At 37.3% G+C, this 20,237-nt stretch overlaps 1 protein-coding gene across 1 annotated transcript in view; it reads left to right on the forward strand.

Annotated features, from left to right (window-relative positions):
* LOC140142990 (semaphorin-5B-like) overlaps positions 1–20,237 on the forward strand; it is a 404,016-nt gene that overhangs the window by 285,852 nt on the left and 97,927 nt on the right. Inside the window, 1 exon segment of the mRNA XM_072165019.1 lies at positions 14,152–14,250. Coding sequence (XP_072021120.1) covers positions 14,152–14,250 — 99 coding nt within the window.

A 20,237-nucleotide genomic window follows, 5' to 3' on the forward strand; every position in this document is an offset into this window, starting at 1 on the left:
TGGATTTTTTTTCTTGAAAGGCAGAAACGTGGGTAGGTTTGCTATCCGGATAGAGCTATATATTTCTGTGTTTAGGTGAACTGTCTTATTAAGAGACTTTAATATAATATAAATTCTTTGAAAAGGTGTATGCTGCAGGTATTCACCGAAAGCGTCAATTGAAGAGGGACAAAATTGGTTACAGGAAGTTTTGTTATACTTTCTTCAAAAGAATTTGATATTTTAGAAATTTTGTTGGTTAGAGGCTGCAATAAAATATCTTGATGAAGTTGAACAAATTCCTTAAAATGGAGTAAACTGCATGAGGATGTTCTTTGAAAGCACAGTTAAGTTACAAAGGGACACATTTGGTTATTAAGTTTGTTTTACTTTTGAAATGGTTGAAATTGGACTTTGTGAATGGGTAAAATATGTTTGCGCTGACTTTCTTTGTATATCAAAGCGCTATTCCTTGAAAATTGACAAGATATTCTTGGCAGGGTATTCTGTTTCAAAGCTCCATCAGAAGGCCACAGAATTTGGTTATGAGTATAGCCAAGCTTTCCGTGCCCATATAACAGTTCGCATGATGACGCAATCGCATCACGTGGGACACCTAAGCTTGCAGATGCTTTGTGAATATATTGAGGTTTTTGGTGTTTGATACGGTTAGGGTTAATATGTGTTAAGGTAAAAAATAATTGAGTTTGTCCATTTTAATGGTAATGATTGAACGCTGAGCAGTTTATTATCATATTTGCATTAAACAATGAGGAATGGGCTGACAAAGTGTTGTCAGCCCAACTAGAAAAACATTATGTAAAATAAAATATCAGCTAGAGTTCCTTTAATCGAGGTGGTTTTATTGCAATTTAACAAGTGATTTTTTTCACTAACACAGTTTCCTTCTTAATATCTCCTAACTGTGGAAATGAAAATAAAGTAATAACTCGGCAGCAATAAAATGAAGGAAATAGTAGTCGTCATCATTAGTGTTCTGTGTGCTGCCATGCACATGCACTCGGCATTACAAATCTTTTGCTCGATAAACAATAAGCTTATAAAATCAAGGATGTAATTTGTAAATTTCTGTACCATTCATGACTAGGCATATTTGTACTCATTTTAATGTATTTTGCATGCAGATGTCAAGTATCATCACAAAAAGTTTAAATTTTAAGAAAAAATTAGTGAAATTTGTTTTTAATTTGATCCCTGTTGGTTTTTTGATAATTATGTGGAAGGTTAAGGTGTCATGAAATCAATGCCCTAAATTGGGCTCAAGTGGTTGCTAAGCACTCTGTTGACATGACAACCAATTCCTCCATGATGGCGCCACACTTCCATAGTGTCTTCAGGGGCACGCTTAGGGGAAATTAAGTTTCCCTTGTAGGAGGAAATTATAAGAGTGAAAATTGGTAAAAATGCTGTCAAATTTTATCGTTTTGTGGCATGTTTTTATGCGTTGACACGATTTGTAGCTTATATGAGTTGAATGAATGAAATGGGGCTACATTGTATGGAATGAAATGAATGCATTGGCATAAATCAAAAGAATTATTTCAACTTATGAATGAGAAGTGCTTCAAATATCGAAATGTGAGTTATGTAAATAAACCGTGGTGATATTAAAATTGATCCATTATATATCATCCATTTTCCTATTTAAAGGAACACTGAAGTTGTTAAAAATAAATGGTTCAACCTAAAATGTTAAAATCATTAATAATATCATCTGATTATATTATTGGACTGAAGTAAAAGTAAATAAAAATGCAAACCTGAGAGAAAAGATTGACTGATGGAGGTTTTCTAAATTGTTCATAAATTTGACAACATTTATTACTTTAAAGGCAAACTCTTCTCATCAGCTCTGCATGAATGTAAAAGTTTGTCTTTACTCTCTGATATTGAAGATATGATTCTGAAATGTTATCATAAATAATTGATTATTGTAGTGTACTTGTGCGTGGCATTTAGTTTCATTAATTAAGATTTACAAATTGGTAGCATTAAGACAAGGGAGATATTTATCACTCGATCACATTAAATATGTAAGAATATCAACATAGCAGTTCCTAGATTAATTGCAGCATAAAAGTGACATCAAATCTGACACTTTAAAAAGATGTCAGCGTGGTATCATTTTCCAATGAATCTCTGCAAATCCGTCTCTCAATGCCGGTTCAACTTACTCGCATTCTCGTAACACGCAATCCTGAAATCTACGGGAGTGATTAATAATTTGGCGAGTAATAAGGAAAAGACATTGTCTAATGTTGTATCAAATGTCGTCGGTATTGGTACGTGAGACAATACCGTATATAGAGCAAACGATTTAATAATTAATGTTAACAAGTCTGCGTTTCTACAGCAGCAATCTGGTAAGGGGTTTTGTGTTTCATTTATGGGGAGGCGTGTTTTGTATTACTACCTATCTGACAACATTAAAGTGTGTGTTAGAAGGCACATCCATACATAGGGTTTTTTGCTTAAGCAACACAGTTCGGGAGCAAAAACTTTGGGAAATACCGCCTAGGGTTTGAGGATCCCATTTTTTGTCCTCAAATTTATTCCCAAATATATCCCCAAGAAATTTCAGGGATTGTGATTTCCCAAGTGATCCTAAACAGGAAAGAATTCTTTGGGGGGTGAGGATTGGGGGAAGAGAATTTCAGGGGGAATCACCTAATTTTGCGCAAAATTACAGCAAAAAGTAGCAATTTTTATAATTTTGGGTTTTTACTGTGGACAACTGGGAGAGGGGGGGGCAATAGGCTGGGCTTGAGCACTTTTTCTACATTTTATGGACTTTTTCCTTTTTTTTTCAGAATTTCACTTCATTGAAATGTGTTCTCATGCCTTTCCCTGGCAAAAGTTCAAAGATACTACTTTTGCTGAAATTTAATGCAAATCTTAAAACAATCAAAGCACAGCACATAGAGCGTGTTTCTACAGAGCCAAATACCGCTTTGGAAACGGTATGGAACCGTTAATCACTCCTGTGGAAACAGCCTCCAACGCCTTTTTGCAACGCTTTTCGCCAACGGAAACCTCGTTGGAGTAGGTTTTGCCGTTGACGAAGCGGGTAGATTTTCTGTGAAACAGACCGAGCGGTAACTTGCCGATTATTGAGCAAAATCAAACAAAATGGCTGTTAATCAACATGTTAATTGGACAGACGACATGACAAAAACGTTAATAACAGCCTGGGCAACATAACAAGTCCAAACTGTTATGTAAAGCCAGAAAAACAGAAAAACTCACGGAATTCGGGGTTTGCTCACGGAAATTTGTAAATGCTACAAAATAGTGAAAAACTGTGTAAAATGTAAAACTTTCCTCTTGATTTGCAAAATATAACAAAAAAAGGTGATTATTTAGCAATAATCAACCATTAAGGTTACACAAAGAGACGAATAAAAAACGTATAAAAGACGTATAAAGTTGTTCTCTAAAACAGAGTTTTCTCAGTAATCAGATATCGCATGGCGAGTGAAATGTTGGTGCATTGGATGTAGCTTAACATTTTTGTGTGTGTTATATACAAATTATTAGAATAAATTTGAAAATCCTTCGTTTAAAGCATTTTTACCCACCATGTTCACAAGATCAAAAACACGCTCCATGAGGTTTTTTTCAAATGTGCGCTCCGTATAAATCCACACCGGCGATTGTTTTTTTTCTTTTTTTTCGTATTGTATTACAAATCGATCAAAGAAATAATGTTGCCATGGGGAAGAACCAAATGCAGTACCGATTAAATTTTAAAAGCCCGTTTTGGAGGAAAATTTTGGAGAATTTGCTTGAGAAAAAGCTGGTTTGTGAAATTATCGATATCTTGATTACGAGACGTTAATTTAGACATCTGAATACCTACATTATTTCTCAACATTCTGCCAATTGCTATTCCATTTGATTTTCACTCCAAATTGAAGCTAGTTTTGCAAAAACGGGTTTTCCTCCATCAGTTCGTTCAAAATTTCAGCGCCGACATGCGTGTTTATTCTAAGAGCCATAATGCGGACGCGATGGTAATCATTGTAATTGCATCCAATTATAGAAATATCATCCGCTTTGAGAACAGTCAATTGCGTGAGGTGATATATGGCCGAGTGGATAGAGTTCCGGACTGGGAATCTAATATGAATTTTTTTCGTGGGTTCGAGTCTCCGTGTGGCTGAATTTTCTTTTTTTTCTCTTTTCTCATTTTTGGCTCTGAGCGGAGCTTATCAGTGCCTTTGTCATGCAACTAACTAGCATTCATTTTCAGGCCACAATACGCTGTTGGTTTTTATGCTAAGGATCATTTAATGACTGATATGAAGACTTAAGTTTCGTTTCTAAGTTTGGCTAAGTTATTTTTGAATCGATTGCACTCCAGATTTTATTGAAATTCAGGCGATAAAAGTATTATTTTTGGGTAAAAAAGACCAAAATAGTCACGATAATCGAGTTATATCTTGGTTCCCTGTGTGTGCTAGAGATTATTCTGGTCTGTATAATTTGAGATGCGTAATACAGACGGAAACCAATGGAGGTACATTTCTTAAGATTTAGTTCAGATCAGAAATTATTTGACTACTTCTTAACTTTTCTTCACTATTTCTTTATAATTTAAATAAAGAGATAGGTAAGGAATGTCAAAAATAGTCAAGAACATGTCTGAATCTTGAATAAATCCCGAATAAATCTGAACAAATGACTTTTCTGGGGACTATTTGGCTTATGCAAGTGCAGTACGGAAGCACTGTGCCGATTTTTTGTTAAAGGTCACGTTTTTACCGATAAGCTGCGATGCTCAACAAACTTCGTACTTTTCTATGAGGCTATTTTGAACCAATAAATCGATTAGTTTTTCTTGATTGATGACATCACCATTTCTGAACCAATCAGCAAACAGTTTTGTGTGATTGATCGATTCTTGCAGTAGTCTCCACAGCAGCCAGTTTGGTTCCACATTTTTGTGGAGGGAGCGTAACCAAACTGGCTGCATAGGAGACTAAGTTCACTGACCCACTGACCTTGCAAACTCAACCACAGAGAGCTACGGTGCATAATCGAGGTGAAAATACGCTAGTTTGTTTACCATTCTGAGCCCGGGTTCTGAGCTCATGAGCTTCTGGTAAATGTCATTCCGAAGCATTTACGAGCATACCATAATATTTTTTTAATCAAATATAAAGATGTTTATTTAAGTTATTTGTAAAATTCAGCGATGGACTTAATCTAGAAGTGGTTTGATTTTAGTTGTAAACGCTGGACTCGACCGGCATGACAAGTTGAACATGTGAAGTTCCAAATTCGGAAGCCATGTACTACTATTCCAATTTCCATGTACGTAGGTCTCACACGAACTGCTCCGAGGTTATACTATACTGTTACTGACTACTAGATTGTCTACTTTTGTACTTTCGTAAGTGATGAAATTGAAGAAAAAATCATGAAGTGAAATCTATCAGAAATAAACACTGATGTGATGCAGGCTAGTCCTGCTTAATCGGAGTACAGCATCCAGGCAGATCCAGATCCGAACAGAACTTACGATTGTTCGGTTGGACCGGGTTCAACACACATGACACAACAGACATGTCAGGACAGACCAGTTTTGGTGTTTACAAAAAAATGCAAATGATCTCAAGTCACAAAAATTTGTTATAAAATTTCATTTTTTGTCTCGCCTCAGTATTTCTGTCTGTCCGGGGTGTGGATGTCCGTGTGTCCGTCCGAGCTGTATCTGGGGAACTGTAAGACCTACGGGACGCTTACTTGAGTGCGAGGAAGGGTATCTAAGTTTGCTCTGTAATTGTATGTTTTCAGTGAAAAATAATGCAAATTAACATAGCTAATTTGCATAATTTATGCGAAAATCAGCGCAAATTGATAAAATTTCATTTCTGAACTTTGTTCAGGATGGGACTTAGTAATCACTATTTCCGTCTGTGTGTGGGGGTGGGATGTCCGAATGTCCGTCCGGAGCTGTATCTGGGGAACCGTAAGACCTCACGGGGCGCTACTTGGTGGGAGGAAGGGTATCCAAGTTTGCTCCGTAATCACATGTTTTCGGTGAAAATATGCAAATTAACATAGCTAATTTGCATAATTTATGCGAATATCAGCGCAAATTGATAGCGGTGCATGGTAACGAAACCTTGTGACAGGAATGATACACACCTGCTGATCACCTGATTAGTTTTTGGCGAAAAGTATGCGCATTTAGTTGTTAACTTGCATAATTTATGCGGGCGCTTCTACAAAATGGTTGGAAATCTGAAGAAATCCGCCTTGTGAAGCTGTTTCTGGGGATCCGTAAGAATGCTAAGCCCTATGATGATGAAACGTGGTGGGGGTAGCATGACCAGAGGATCTCGACCTGATTCGATTTTCAGCGCAAAATATGGTAATTACCTACCTAATTTGCATAATTTATGCATAATATGCAAAAACCTTTTTTCTCGGAGACTAGGGGTCGCACGTTCTTCCAACTTGGTGGGCGGGTGCATCTTGACCCCAGACAGAACAAGTTTGTATTGGTTAGTGGGTGAAGGTCACTCGAGGTCATCCAGGGGTCATCTAAGGTCAAATTACTAAAAACTGTGGTATGGGCATGAAACTTGGTGGGTACAGTTAACATTTAGAGTCAAATTTTCTGACGGTCATTTTGGGGTCATCCGAGGTCACTTAGGGGTCATCCGAGGTCAAATTACTAAAAACTGTCGTATGGGCATGAAACTTGGTGGGTACAGTCAACATTTAGAGTCAAATTATCGGACGGTCATTTCGGGGTCATCCGAGGTCACCAAGGGGTCACCTGAGGTCAAATTACTAAAAACTTGTATGGGCATGAAACTTGGTGGGTACACTTAACATTTAGAGTCAAATTTTCAGACGGTTTTTCGCGGTCATCTGAGGTCACCAAGGGGTCATCTGAGGTTTACTAAAAACTGTTGTATGGGCATGAAACTTGGTGGGTACAGTTAACATTTAGAGTCAAATTTTCTGACGGTCATTTTGGGGTCATCCGAGGTCACTTAGGGGTCATCCGAGGTCAAATTACTAAAAACTGTCGTATGAGCATGAAACTTGATGGATACACTTAACATTATGAGTCAAATTTTCGGACGGTTATTTCGGGGTCATCTGAGCTCACAAGGGGTCATCTGAGGTCAACTTTCTAAAAACTCGTATGGGCATGAAACTTGGTGGGTACAGTCAACATTTAGAGTCAAAGTTTCGGAAGGTAATTTCGGGGTCATCCAAGGTCACCAAGGGGTCATCTGAGGTCAAATTACTAAAAACTGTCGTAGGGGCATGAAACTTGGTGGGTACAGTCAACATTTAGAGTCAAATTATCGGACGGTCATTTCGGGGTCATCCGAGGTCACCAAGGGGTCACCTGAGGTCAAATTACTAAAAACTTGTATGGGCATGAAACTTGGTGGGTACACTTAACATTTAGAGTCAAATTTTCAGACGGTTATTTCGGGGTCATCTGAGGTCACCAAGGGGTCATCTGAGGTCAAATTAATAAAAACTGTTGTATGGGCATGAAACTTTGTGGGTACAGTCAACATTTAGAGTCAAATTTTTGGAAGGTCTTTTCGGGGTCATCCGAGGTCACCCAGGGGTCATCTGAGGTTAAGTTACTAAAAACTCGCATGGGCATGAAACTTGGTGGGTACAGTCAACATTTCAAGCCAAATTTTTGAATGTCATTTTGGGGTCATCCAAGGTCACTCAGGGGTCATCTGTGGTCAAATTACTAAAACCTCATGTGGATATGAAACTTATTGATGGATGTATTATGCTCTGCAAATAAGATATAGCTACCAACCAGCAAGATGTATGATTGCATGTGATCTGGCACATACAATGTACATGATTTCACCTGTTGCACATTCGACTGCAATTACTTTCACATTCAAAAAAGCACAGAGCCACAGCGCCATTGGTGCTCTTGTTACTTCCTTTCTTTCCTCTTTTCTTTCTCCTTTCTTTTTTCATTTCTTTTTTTTTTTCATTTCTTTCTTTCTTTCTTTCTTTCTTTCTTTTTCGTTCATTTTCTTTCTCTCTCTTTCTTTCTCTTTTTCTCTATTTCTTTATTCTTTCTTGCTCCTTTCTTTTTAGTTTTATTTGATTGATTCGCTGAGTGCAGTGAATCGTGATGGATTGTTTTTCACTTTATATAATTCATAGTTGATTTTAATCCCAAATTCGATTTACAAATAATTGCTTTTTGATATTGTTGTTGTTGCCTACCCTTAGGCCTACATTGTAATCAGGTTAATAGCAGCATTGATTTCATCAAAGATATCAAGGCTATAACTTCATAATCGACACATTTTCCAGGGCGTAGCTTGACGAAGTGCCCCAATCAATTTTAAAATTTATAAAATCCTTGTGAAAATTGCAAACGGCTTGTGCCACCCCGGCATCCGAGCTCCGGGCACGAGCTAAGCCAAGTTTCATAGCCTTTTCATGTCTTGACCGTGGATCGATATTCTATTGTAAGTAGGCCTTCACGTCCCGATGCACGCTTGTTCATTTTCTGCATGGCTGTTTCTGTTATGAACTTACGCCCCTCTGAAATCAAGCGCATGAAAAACTCTCGGCTAACCTTAAACAATCCATTCTAGCATTAATTCTAGGCCTACGATGCAATATTCTGGCCATACTACCGTACAAAATACACTTTTAAAACATGTTTGTCATTCAGATTAAACGGTATGAACACGCCAACGTCAAAAACCTGTCTGTGGAAACAGCAGGTTAAACGGTAAGATAACGGTAAGATAGCGTTATCCATTTAGCGGTAACTTAGCGGTGCGCCTGTAGAAACACGCTCATAGACAGTAGCATAACTTCCTCTATGAACCACTCTGTGACAGTCACTGATTGGACAAAAGTTGATTTATTGACTCTAAGCCAACCAGATTACATGGTCTAGCCTTTGTTATTCAACCAATCACAGACCAGAAGAAAGTTTCTTGAGCGTGACTAATCCATTTCTTGTGTCAAGTCTTAAATACAAATTGCAATTGTTTTGTGTTGATATGAATGGTGCTGATGATGTGATAAGGGTTGTTCTAAGACAAAAGACTTGGGTTAAGGAAAAGTGTAAATCCTATAGGAGGAAAAGATCCACCCAAGTCATGCTATAGAAATTTCTGATAGGTGAAGAGAATGGGACATTTGTCATTGTTGCATGGCATAATGATCGACAATTGCCCTGTCCAATTAGATAGCAATGTGCTGTTCCCTTTAAAATCCGCCTTCCCCCTGTGGAAGATGTAAGAAAAGTCTTGCACAGAAGGAGTATGGTTTTTCAAATGGAATTGACTAGGGTTGATTATTTTGAAACCAATACTCCCCCATAGACATGATAAATGGCTTTACCTCTATTTTGCACAAGTATTTCAAATGAAAGTTGCCCAATTATCTAGCCAGGACACGGGCTAGGTCTTGAAATGCTACCGGATCTTTCTTTCTTCTTCTTCTTCTGGCAACAAATTTCAAAATGCTTCTTCCCTTACATGTTACATCCTACAATGATGTCACTTGTTTTCTTTTCTATTCAAACCCCATACTCCTTCTGTCGGAGACTTAAACTAAATCTTCCACAGGGGGAGAGCGGACCTGGAGTGTGGATTTTAAATGAAAGAGCCAAAATCTGTCATCCCAAGTGAAAAAGTAGTATGTGAAGAGGCAAATACTGTCTGTTACCATGGGAGGTATAAGTGATGGATTTTGTATATCTGTGTTATTTGTTTGCTGTGATTCAAGTGGATGGACATTTGTGGAAACTAGGTGGATATTCAGCAATTTGGGAAATCAGTTTTGCTCTGCTTTCACTTCAATAATGTAGATTATGTTATGTGGCTTTTGATGTCTTGGGAATCCGTAAAAGCTAGGATATTTCCTAGAGACTGGACTGACAATGTAAATATCATCATATGAGTGTCAATAAGTATGATCAGTTTTCGATTTATTCTTATTTTATATGATACAAATGTGGATGATATTTAGACAAAATCAGCCCAGAAAGGAAAGGGATTTTTTATTTTTTTTCCAGTATGCTTATTTGCAAAGAGCTGAACCCATATAAAACACAATTTGTGAACAAAATGGGTTGCATTATTCTAAATATTTGTGAAGCTTAAGTGCAGTGACATCACTGACTTCTAAGAATTGAAAAGGGGCATTCCAAACCCCATCTTAAATCTCATATCTGGTTCCATAAATTCATGACCCAACCTTAACCACAGGGATAAAACCAACACAAAGATATTCTTTGGCCTGTCCATCACAAAGTTTGCACTCCGGTAAAACTGTCAACCTACTAGAGGCAAAAGTACAAGTTTGGGATGGGGTATAAAATTAACTTGGGGGTAGGCCAGCTATTGTAGTGTGTCTCTACGGGATCTCAAACTAAATCGTTTTATTGTGGTTCTCGGTACTGTCAAAAGCTTATCTTGACCTGCAATTTAACTTTCTTTGGTTTGTTGAACTTGAAAGGTTTGCCTGTGGCTAAGTTAGTAAGATCTTCTCCAAGTTGGATAACTTTGAAGCCAGGGCAATTGTCTTGATTTTTGATGGGCTGTTTGATTGGGTCCCTGGGACTGGGTTATATAGGATGGGAGGAAGTTATGTGTCGGGAACATCTCCTTAGGGTTGGTGATGTCATGGATGAGATGGTGGTCATTGTCTGGGAAAGTCAGGAACTGTCTCTCAAGTTTGGTGTACAGTAAGGACTATCATGTGATATGGGAATTGGCATCATGAGTCAGATAAGACATTGACAATATTATTCAATTTCAACTTTCCTACAATTGTTTCACATTGAATGCAAATCTTTTAACTGAAAACAGCAAGAAAATCAACTCAGTATAGTTCCTGACAAACATGAATAGACAGTTATATCCCCTTAAAAATAGAAAACATGTTTTTAATAATGCTTGAAAGCATTCCATGATGCAGTGATTGTACATTTGTATAATTATGTCTGTTACAATTGTTCAGCTTAAAGGAGGAGGCAAACAAGATTTTGAAAAGGGGGGGGGTAGTATGAGGGAAAAGTATATTTCAGGGGGCTAAATCAACACATTTTGTCCAAAATTGCTGCAAAAGGAAATATATTTTCATAATTTTGGTTGTAAAAGGGGGGCAAAGCTAACTTTACCCTATCACTTATTGAACTCATTTATTGACAGCCATCTAGAATTGCTTTTTGATGAGTGTGAGTGATATTTTTGAAAAAATAGTGTGAATAATGCAAAGGTAATCAACTGCAAATCAAGAGATGGACTGTAAACATATTGGAAACTGATCATTGGTACTTGTGATGAAAATTACATTTCAAAATTGAATCGAATCGAAAAAATTTTGCAGCCAAAAGTTGTAGATACCTAACATATATGCATCATTCATAATTTCGGTGAAATTTATACTCGTTGTTGAATTTCATTTATGTGCAAAAGTTAAGCCTTCGTATTTTGTCTTAATTTCGATTTATCAGTGCAATGTTCACTGTGATTTTTGACCCTTTCCTACCCATAGAAGTCAGTAGTTAAGAGAAAAATTTGGTGATTTTTCAAATTTTCAATTTTCGATAGTTTATTCAGGAATTTCTAGTACTTTTCAATGATTGCACCCAGTGATTCAGGTGAAAATGCAACTGTGTTGCACCATAATGTCAATGTACTACCTGTTCAAATATAATACCAGTAAAAAGGCACCCATCAATTTGTTTATTTTGTCTTGTGGTTTTGTGGTTTTGTGGATTTTTATTATTTTCTTTGATGGTTTTGTTGACATTCTTGGATTTGTGGCATGGTTTTGTTGATTTTTATGGATATATTTGGTTGAATTGTTTGACACAAATCGGGATATGAACACCAAACATATGTATCCTTGTTCAAATATAATCTATTTTATTGGCTACAGATCAGTGACAATGGGCACTTCCAGTTGAAATCCATACACCCCCTATGGAAGACATGACATTAATCTCCCACACAGGGAGTGTGAATTTCAAATGGGTTACCTATTTAGTGTCGTCTGCTCCAAAATTGGCCATTCCAGTTGAAATCCATACACCCCCTATGGAAGACATGACACCTATGTGCGAGATTAAAGTCATGTCTTCCATAGTGGGTGTATGGATTTCAACTGAATAGCCCAATATGCTTAAGGGTCCATGATTGACAGTTTTGTTCATTTATTTGCATTTTATTGGAAGTTCAAAGCACTTTAATGGTTATCATCTATTTTGTCTGATATATGTCATGCATGTTACAACAATTGCAATTAAGGGGGTTGTGCAGTTATGAGCTATACAGACATGACAGATGAAAATATTAAAACATTTTCTTTCACTGAAATTTAAGACTTGCTCAAGAACGTCAAAACATGTCGTTAAATTTTAAATGATTTCATATTTCGTACAAGACCTATGTGTGTATTCAGCTTTCTGCAAATAAAATTTAAAGTAAATACAACCAAATGCAAACTAGTGACCATTTTCAAAATGTGAGATTTAAAAAGCTTTCAGGGAGAAAAGAGGTCACAGCTGCTTTTTGTCCCCTTAAAGTTGATAGCGAAATAAATTGCACGATTTAGCTTCTGTGAAAACATTAAGCTTTCAGAGTTTATTTGCTAGTGTATTTGAAATGTCCGGGATGATTGCGTGCAATCGGCTTGGTGGTGGCGGGTTTAAGCGATATATCTTACTTGCATGCAGCGGATAATTGCACAGGAAATGTATGGAGGAAATGTTAAAATATTAAGACGGATTACCAATACAGACACAGTTGTCAAAATCAACATGGTGGGGTGTTGAGTAAACGGCAGTGGTGGTGGTTGAGGCTATTGAATTTGATTTGAAGTAAGCTTATAATGTGAAGTCATCTTTATCCAAAGCCGACTAGATTGTCTGAGATTGCACAAGTTTTATATCGTTGTTTGTCTGTATGTTTCTAGTTGTGCATGTGGAATGGGGACATGTACTCTCCTTATGTATAGCAGATGTCCAGACTATGACCTGCACAGTAGCAAGTTTTATACAAGACAAACAAAAGGATAACTGGGATTTGTACTGGGATTTGTAACATATTTAGAGTGACAAACATGAGTTTTTTATCCCTTAGAAATGAGGTTAAATGGCAGCTCGCTTTCCTTCAGACAACTTTTATAGCCATTTCCACATCATGCAACATGTTTGAAATCTAAAGGTTTTGTTTTGTGGAGATGCACTCAAGCTTTGAAAGTTTGAAACAATTGCTGTCAGCTTTTGTTTCTTCCCAGTTTTCCTCAGCCCCAGCCCACGTCCACCTTCATCCACCGCTTTTCTTTATTTGGTTCATTATTTCAATGTTGAATGGGACCAGCATTGGAAATAACGGTTGTCCGTTTGCCTGAGACAACCAAAACACATGGCGGACAACCTAAAATAATGCTGCAGTTGGCTTGCGGACAACCACAGATCTCAAAACAAAAGAGACTCCCCAATGTGTGGACAAGCAGAAATCAGTTTGCTACCTGGTTAGCTGTGCGACAACCACATTATTTTCCTTATTTTGAACACAGGACGGACCATGAACCCAATCATACTCAGGGCCCTGAAATTGAAATGGTCCCTGCAAATCCAAACCTTGGTGTAAAAATATCTCACACATCTCTATTCTCTGGTATAAAAATGCATTATCAAGGCAGAGGAATCTTTAGATTTAGTATACCATGTGAACGTCTTATGTTAAAAAAGTTACTTGTTTCCCAAGGGGGTAAAGGAGAAAAACAATGTCATCTTCCACCCATCACTCAATATTTTTCACTGACATTTGAGTTTCCCTTTTGACTCATTAAAAACAGATTTTTTGATGATTTAGTGATTTTGTCTGATGCATGGATGTTTACTAAAAATATTTGGAAATGTTTATGGTTGAAATGCGCAAACATATGACATGAATAAAATGATGTGATGTTTTGTACTTGACAAGGAGAAACTTGCCAATGAAACTGGTTTCAACTTATGGGCCTGGGCAAGAGGCCACTTACTGCTAACTTTGTGTGTTACTGTTTTGTACAAAAGATTCAAAGTACAGGTAACCTGGTCAAATGGCTACTTGTGAATTTAAAAATAATTATATTGTGCATTTTGTTTTTTTATTTTTACAGGAAAATTGCTGCAACTATATCAGGGTATTATTAATTCACCAAGATCACATCTTTAGCTGTGGAACCAATGCTTTTTCACCACTTTGCACCTGGAGAAAGGTAAATAAAATTTGCTTTATGAGAAAAAAAACCCGGCAACACACATAATGACCATACTGAATTGCACTCCAAGGGGCAGATATACTCGGTAATTTATTTCAAATTATAATTATGATTCGTAATGATTGTTATTGGAGGGGCGGTTTACATTGCCTCCCAAATGAAAATTAGACGATAAAATTTAATCAGTATAAAATGGTATGAATCATATCAAAATAAAAATCACAAAGAAAATATGGCCCGCCTGGTGTCGGCCATTTTGAAATTCCCCCTTGAGCAGTGTACTAAGTTAATACATCTTTTAGTACTTTTTAAATCAACTTGTTGAGCTAGGCCATGTTATCCAAGCTTATGATACTCGGTTTGAACTTATTCATTACTTTTTCAAAGAAAACTTTCTAAGAGTTTGTGCTAGGTAACACTGAAGTATGAAATCCAAGTACGGCTTTACCAAGTTACGCCTCAACCAATATTATTGTCCAGTTTCACGGTAAAAGAATGTAAGTTGCATCAACTTGTTACATATCTTACTTCCTTTGGTTATCTGTATCCTACATATTCCCGCTTTTTCACGTCATATGGTTTAACATGTACTACATCTTCTATACTGTATATCAAGTATTGTCATGTTGGATACTCCCATGTTCCCTGTGAACATTACATAGTAACACTATGGCAAACCAAAGCCATGAAAAAGTATTTCTTATAAAAGGGAAGTGATAGTTACAGCCTTTTTGGCAATAAGAGACTGGTACTAACCGGAGGCCTGTATAACGCTATCTGTTTCCAATCAAGATTTAGTGAAATGGGTTTTAGATGTATCTTGGGTTCTGATCACACTTTCAGAAGATTCCTGGCCAGATTACATTACATTGTACCTGCCTCCGGTACAATGCAAACTTTTGTAGGGTGCTAGAACAGAGGCAGAGAAAGGTATTGGTGAAATGACTGAAACCAGCGGAAAGAGTTGTTTGATTTTTGTCAAACTCAGCACAATTTGGGATGTGTAGAATGCTTTAACTCTGAGCCTCTTTCGTAAAGAGTTTTTTCAATATAAGTCAAACTTGGAATAATTTGGAGCTCGTCGGATTGTTTTCAGAGCCTGCGGTTTGTAGGGATAAAACATATTTAACTCTAGCCATTGTTCCAAAAATTTAAATATATTCCAGGAATGTATTGCACACTACCGGTGTGCATGCATAGCTCATTTTTTGAAGGAAAAAAGTACATTTTAATTTATTTAAAATTTGTCGCCTCCGTTACCTTAAATGTTATAATTGACATAACTACATCACAAGTCTGGTAGACATTTAATTTGAAAAATCTACAAGAATGGAGACAGTCTGTGTTTAATGTAAAGGTCACATGTGATTCCATCTATTGTTCCTGGAACAATTGAGTAAAATAAGCAAACAAAAAGAGGAACAAGTTGGCACTGTTTGACTGGACTTCATTTACGAATCAAATACTAATTGCCCAATTAGATTGCTTCATTGATTAACTGGAAAAAACAGAGCTGTGGTTCAGACATGGTTCATAGGTATGACGGAATTAGACGACACTTGTCGCAAGTGTCATTATTTATGGTGTTGCAATGGGAAATAATGGCTAGTGTCTTATGATACATAACTATTTCATGAGTAAAATAAAGGTGTCTCATCTCCCTCCCCCCCTTTTTGGGGAGAGGGGTGGACAATGTTTGTCACAAGTTTAGTTATTTATGGTGTTGCAATGACACAATGATTAGTGTCCAGTCCTGGGGGGTACTCAAGTTTGGTTTGGGTAGGGGTGTGCCTCTGGGAATTTGAAAGTAGACCCATCAATATACCAATTTTTCCAGAAATTTGGACCCATCGATATACCAAAATTTGGCCAAATTTAACACAAATTGTCTCAATTTTTACAAGTTTTCTCAAAACTTTTGGTGAAATTTCAAAATTTTTGGCTACAATGAGACAAAATTTGGCTATTTTCCCAAAAAATTGAGTTTTGAAAAAAGAACCCATCCATATACCACACTTGGCCTAGAAAAAAGGGTACTTGATTTGTCAAAAAGTGCGAAAATGCTACCGATAGAGAACTATAATTTTTTTCATGACTAAATGAAATGAAGTTGTTATTTAGAGGTTAATAACTACTTGATCGGTTATTTGGAGGGCATTGTGAAAAATCTAAACATTTTGCCTTTGGAACCAAAGCAAAATGTTTAGATTTTTCACAATGCCCGACATATAACAGATGCAAAGTTATTAACCTCATTCATAACCGTCACTTTGATCTTTTATCTTTACAAAATAACACAAAATTTTCCTCAAAGGTTTGTAAAAATAAACAATGTTTACATCTTCCCTTTCCCAAAATCGATTATGCTAAAACAAAACGACCAATAACAAAAGTGCGTATCAGAATCTGTGCAAATATGGTAGCGCGCAATCCAACTATGGCAGCCCGCGCGCGCGCAGTTCGGTAGACGCATAATACGGCGCACGCAGAAGTCAATTGTGTGCGACATTGGAACAATTACGCATTTTATGGTCAATTGTGAGATATTAATGACCTCGATTTGCGTTAAGCGTTTTCACAAATAATAAAATATGATTGGATCGCACGCATCGCGTTTATTAATGAGGTTATGAATATTTTATATGTTTTTAAAAAAATCAAAACTGGAATCCAGTGTAGGTTTCTATTCTAATCTCATCATAATCAGGCCCGTAGCCAGGGGGGTGCGACGCACCCCCTAAAAATGCCAATGACCCAAAAAGTCCACTTTTTTGACCCAAAAAGTCGCATTTGCGAGCGTAGCGAGTGAAAAAATAGAGGTTTTTTATGCCTTTTTGGTCCAAAAATGTCCAAAATCGCCCCCACCAGTCCAACAAGGTCCAAATTTGGAAAAAAGGTCCACTTTTTTCAAAATCAGCACCCCCCCAAAATAAATCCTGGCTACGGGCCTGATCATAATTGACCTGAAAGTATTAAGAACATGATCATGATTCACACACAGTAGCCAGCTTATCAGCAGCATCAGGATTTTCCATGTACAAATCATAAGCATGAGAGCTTGCCATTCCCTTCATACATCAATAAACTTGCGGCCGGACTTTTAAGTCAAGCCAGCCGAGACTCACTCATCTAGGGTTTGTAAGCTTCAACAACGTTCTTGTTACACCTTTGCATATGACGATTAATCGGACTGCTAGTTGGCCTTAACTGTGTTAACACCTCACGTGCTGGTGTGAATGACAGAGAGCTTAATTAAAATGAAGAGGGAATGGGGCAAGGAAGGGGCACAAAGTAGGTATTATATTATGTGAATTTACATTGTTGTACCAGCTTTGCAACCAGTTTTTGTGCAATAACTTAATCGACACCAATTTCTGCTATCAATACTTATTTGGAAACATTACTTTTTTGGAAACCTTAGAGGATATATCAGAATGAAAAGGTTACTTAGAGTGCGCATTTTAGTCAAATCACACCTTTCCAGATTTGATGGGAATCCCCGGTATCAAGGCCATAAAAAAGTGCCGCCAGTATACTCACGCTCTCGACCTGATAGCCATCAAATCTCACCCTCGAGCCACATATAACTGGTCATTTGGTCAGTCACTTTAACACGGCCAAAGTGCCATAAAAGGAAATTGACGGTACAATGCATGTAACAAGTCGGTAGTTTTTTAGGTGGCATTCACAATCCATGATGGACCTCATGCTATGTAATGCACTCACACTAACTGATAAATGCTCTGACTGGTGCCTGGAGGGCCCGACTACGTGGTGCGGGTTTTAATATGGGTCTCGTAGAGAGGAGAGATAAAGTTTGCAGTGTCTTGTTATAGATTTTAGGTGTAACACCAGCCATAACACCTGTATGTACAAGATGTAGGAAGATTAAAAGCTGGCGAAGATATTGCGTTGATAGCAATTGAGCTTCATTGAATACAATAGACACAGATGCACTCCTGCAACTTAATATTGGTGAATGATATACCTGGATGTCTGCAAAGATGAGCTCAAAGTTTGTTCAATAGACTAAGGACTCCGAGAAGGTTGCAAATCTTGGAGGAAGTGTAGTAAAAAGAAGAATAGGAAAAAATGGTCTTTTATAGTAAGAGCACAATTTTGGGAGCATCAGGCCAAAATTTTCTGGCTCTATTGTTTTTAAAGGAAAAAAAAACACTGTTACTTATAGATGAGCAACAAAATATGTTCATTTTCCTGGAATGTAGAAAAATTCCCCTCCAACTTTTCAGCATTTCCCACCATTTCTTACATATTTTTTTATCCGAAAAAACACAATTTCTCTTCAGGTTACCAAATTTCCCAGGAATGAGATTCCTGAATTTTCCCTTTTTTCCAAGCCTGGAAGCATAAACATTGTGCATTCAATAGTTTCCGGAATGAATCTGATGTACCAATTGAATATTTAGTGAATTCTCTCCATGCCACTTGTTTGGACTGGAGAAGAGCTTGAAGTTTGTGACATTTTTGTGGCGCCCTCTACGGAGGGGCCACATATAGGCATGTACTTTGTGAATAGCTTCTAATTTCACTCTTGCTAGATTTACTCCTTAATTGTTTTGCTAAAATTATGCCCAGCTCAGAAATAAAACCACAATATGCTAGGATTTTATTTACAATCGCAAATTTCCAATTTGCGAGTGTTCTGTTTTTGGTCAGTTCTTCTTTCTTTCTTTCTTCTGTCAAACTTTTAATGACCCATCGTAGCCATATGCTTTAAGCCAATGTGACCATATTTGGTCACAAGGACCATTGGGTGGGGGGACAAATGTTACATGACCAACTCGGGGTCAAAGGTCATCCAAAGGTCATTATGGCCAAAATGTGATTTTCACTAAAATGCTTCTTCTTCCACAAATTACATAACACAATGTCGTCACTTGCATACCTGCATCACCTTTAGCCAGTGTCTAAAAGTTGTACAAAGAATTGGGGTCAAAGGTCATTAAAGGGGTAAAATCTTTTAAGAGTATGATCATGGGTACAATTGCATTATCTCAACATCCGTAAATAGTATGGGGCTCAAACTCGGTGACAACAAATCTCATGACCTGGGGAACATTTTACAGGGGTCAGGTCAAAGGTCATACAGAGGTCAAATTTTAGAAATGCATTTTCTGTACATCTGTAAGGGATACGGGACTCAAACTCTGTGACAACAAACTTAATGACCAGGGGAATATTTTGGAACACTTTGCAGGGGTCAGGTCAAAGGTTATCTGGGGTCAAATATTATAATTTCCTTTTCTGGACATCTGTAAGGGGTATGGGGCTCAAACTCAGTGACAACAAATCTCATGACCAGGGGAACATTTTGCAGGGGTCAGGTCAAAGGTCATGCAGAGGTCAAATTTTAGAAATGCATTTTTTGGACATCTGTAAGGGGTACAAGGCTCAAACTCAGTGACAACAAACTTAATGACCAGGGGGAATATGTTGGAACAATTTGCAGGGGTCAGGTCAAAGGTTATCTGGGGTCAAATCTTATACCGTAATTTCATTTTCTGTAAGGGGTATGGGGCTCAATTTCGGTGACAACAAACCTCAGGAAACATTAAGGTCAAAGGTCAGGTCAAAAGGTCATTAAAAGGTTACTTGACTTGCGATTGTCTGCGCTCTGTGAGCGCAAATTATCTCTAGTTTATTATTGTTTTCTGATATGCACGGGATAAAATGATGTGTGTATATTCTTTGTTTAAAATACAAAATTAATGGACTTATAAAAACACCAAATAACCCGTGACCTTTGTATGGTTTAAACCAGTTTACCGCCTCTTAGAACCCGATAGACGGTGACATTTGACCATTCTAATTATGTATGTTTTGAACATGTTTGCACATGAACTAGTTGTTTACAGTGTGAAGAATCTACAACATGCTCATCTATCAGGGCACAGTTCTTTAACCCCAATACATTTGTGCATTCATTGAATGACCTTTGAAAATGTGAGTACAAAAACTCATAC

Source organism: Amphiura filiformis, chromosome 20 (assembly GCF_039555335.1).
Source record: "Amphiura filiformis chromosome 20, Afil_fr2py, whole genome shotgun sequence".
NCBI lineage: Eukaryota > Metazoa > Echinodermata > Ophiuroidea > Amphilepidida > Amphiuridae > Amphiura > Amphiura filiformis.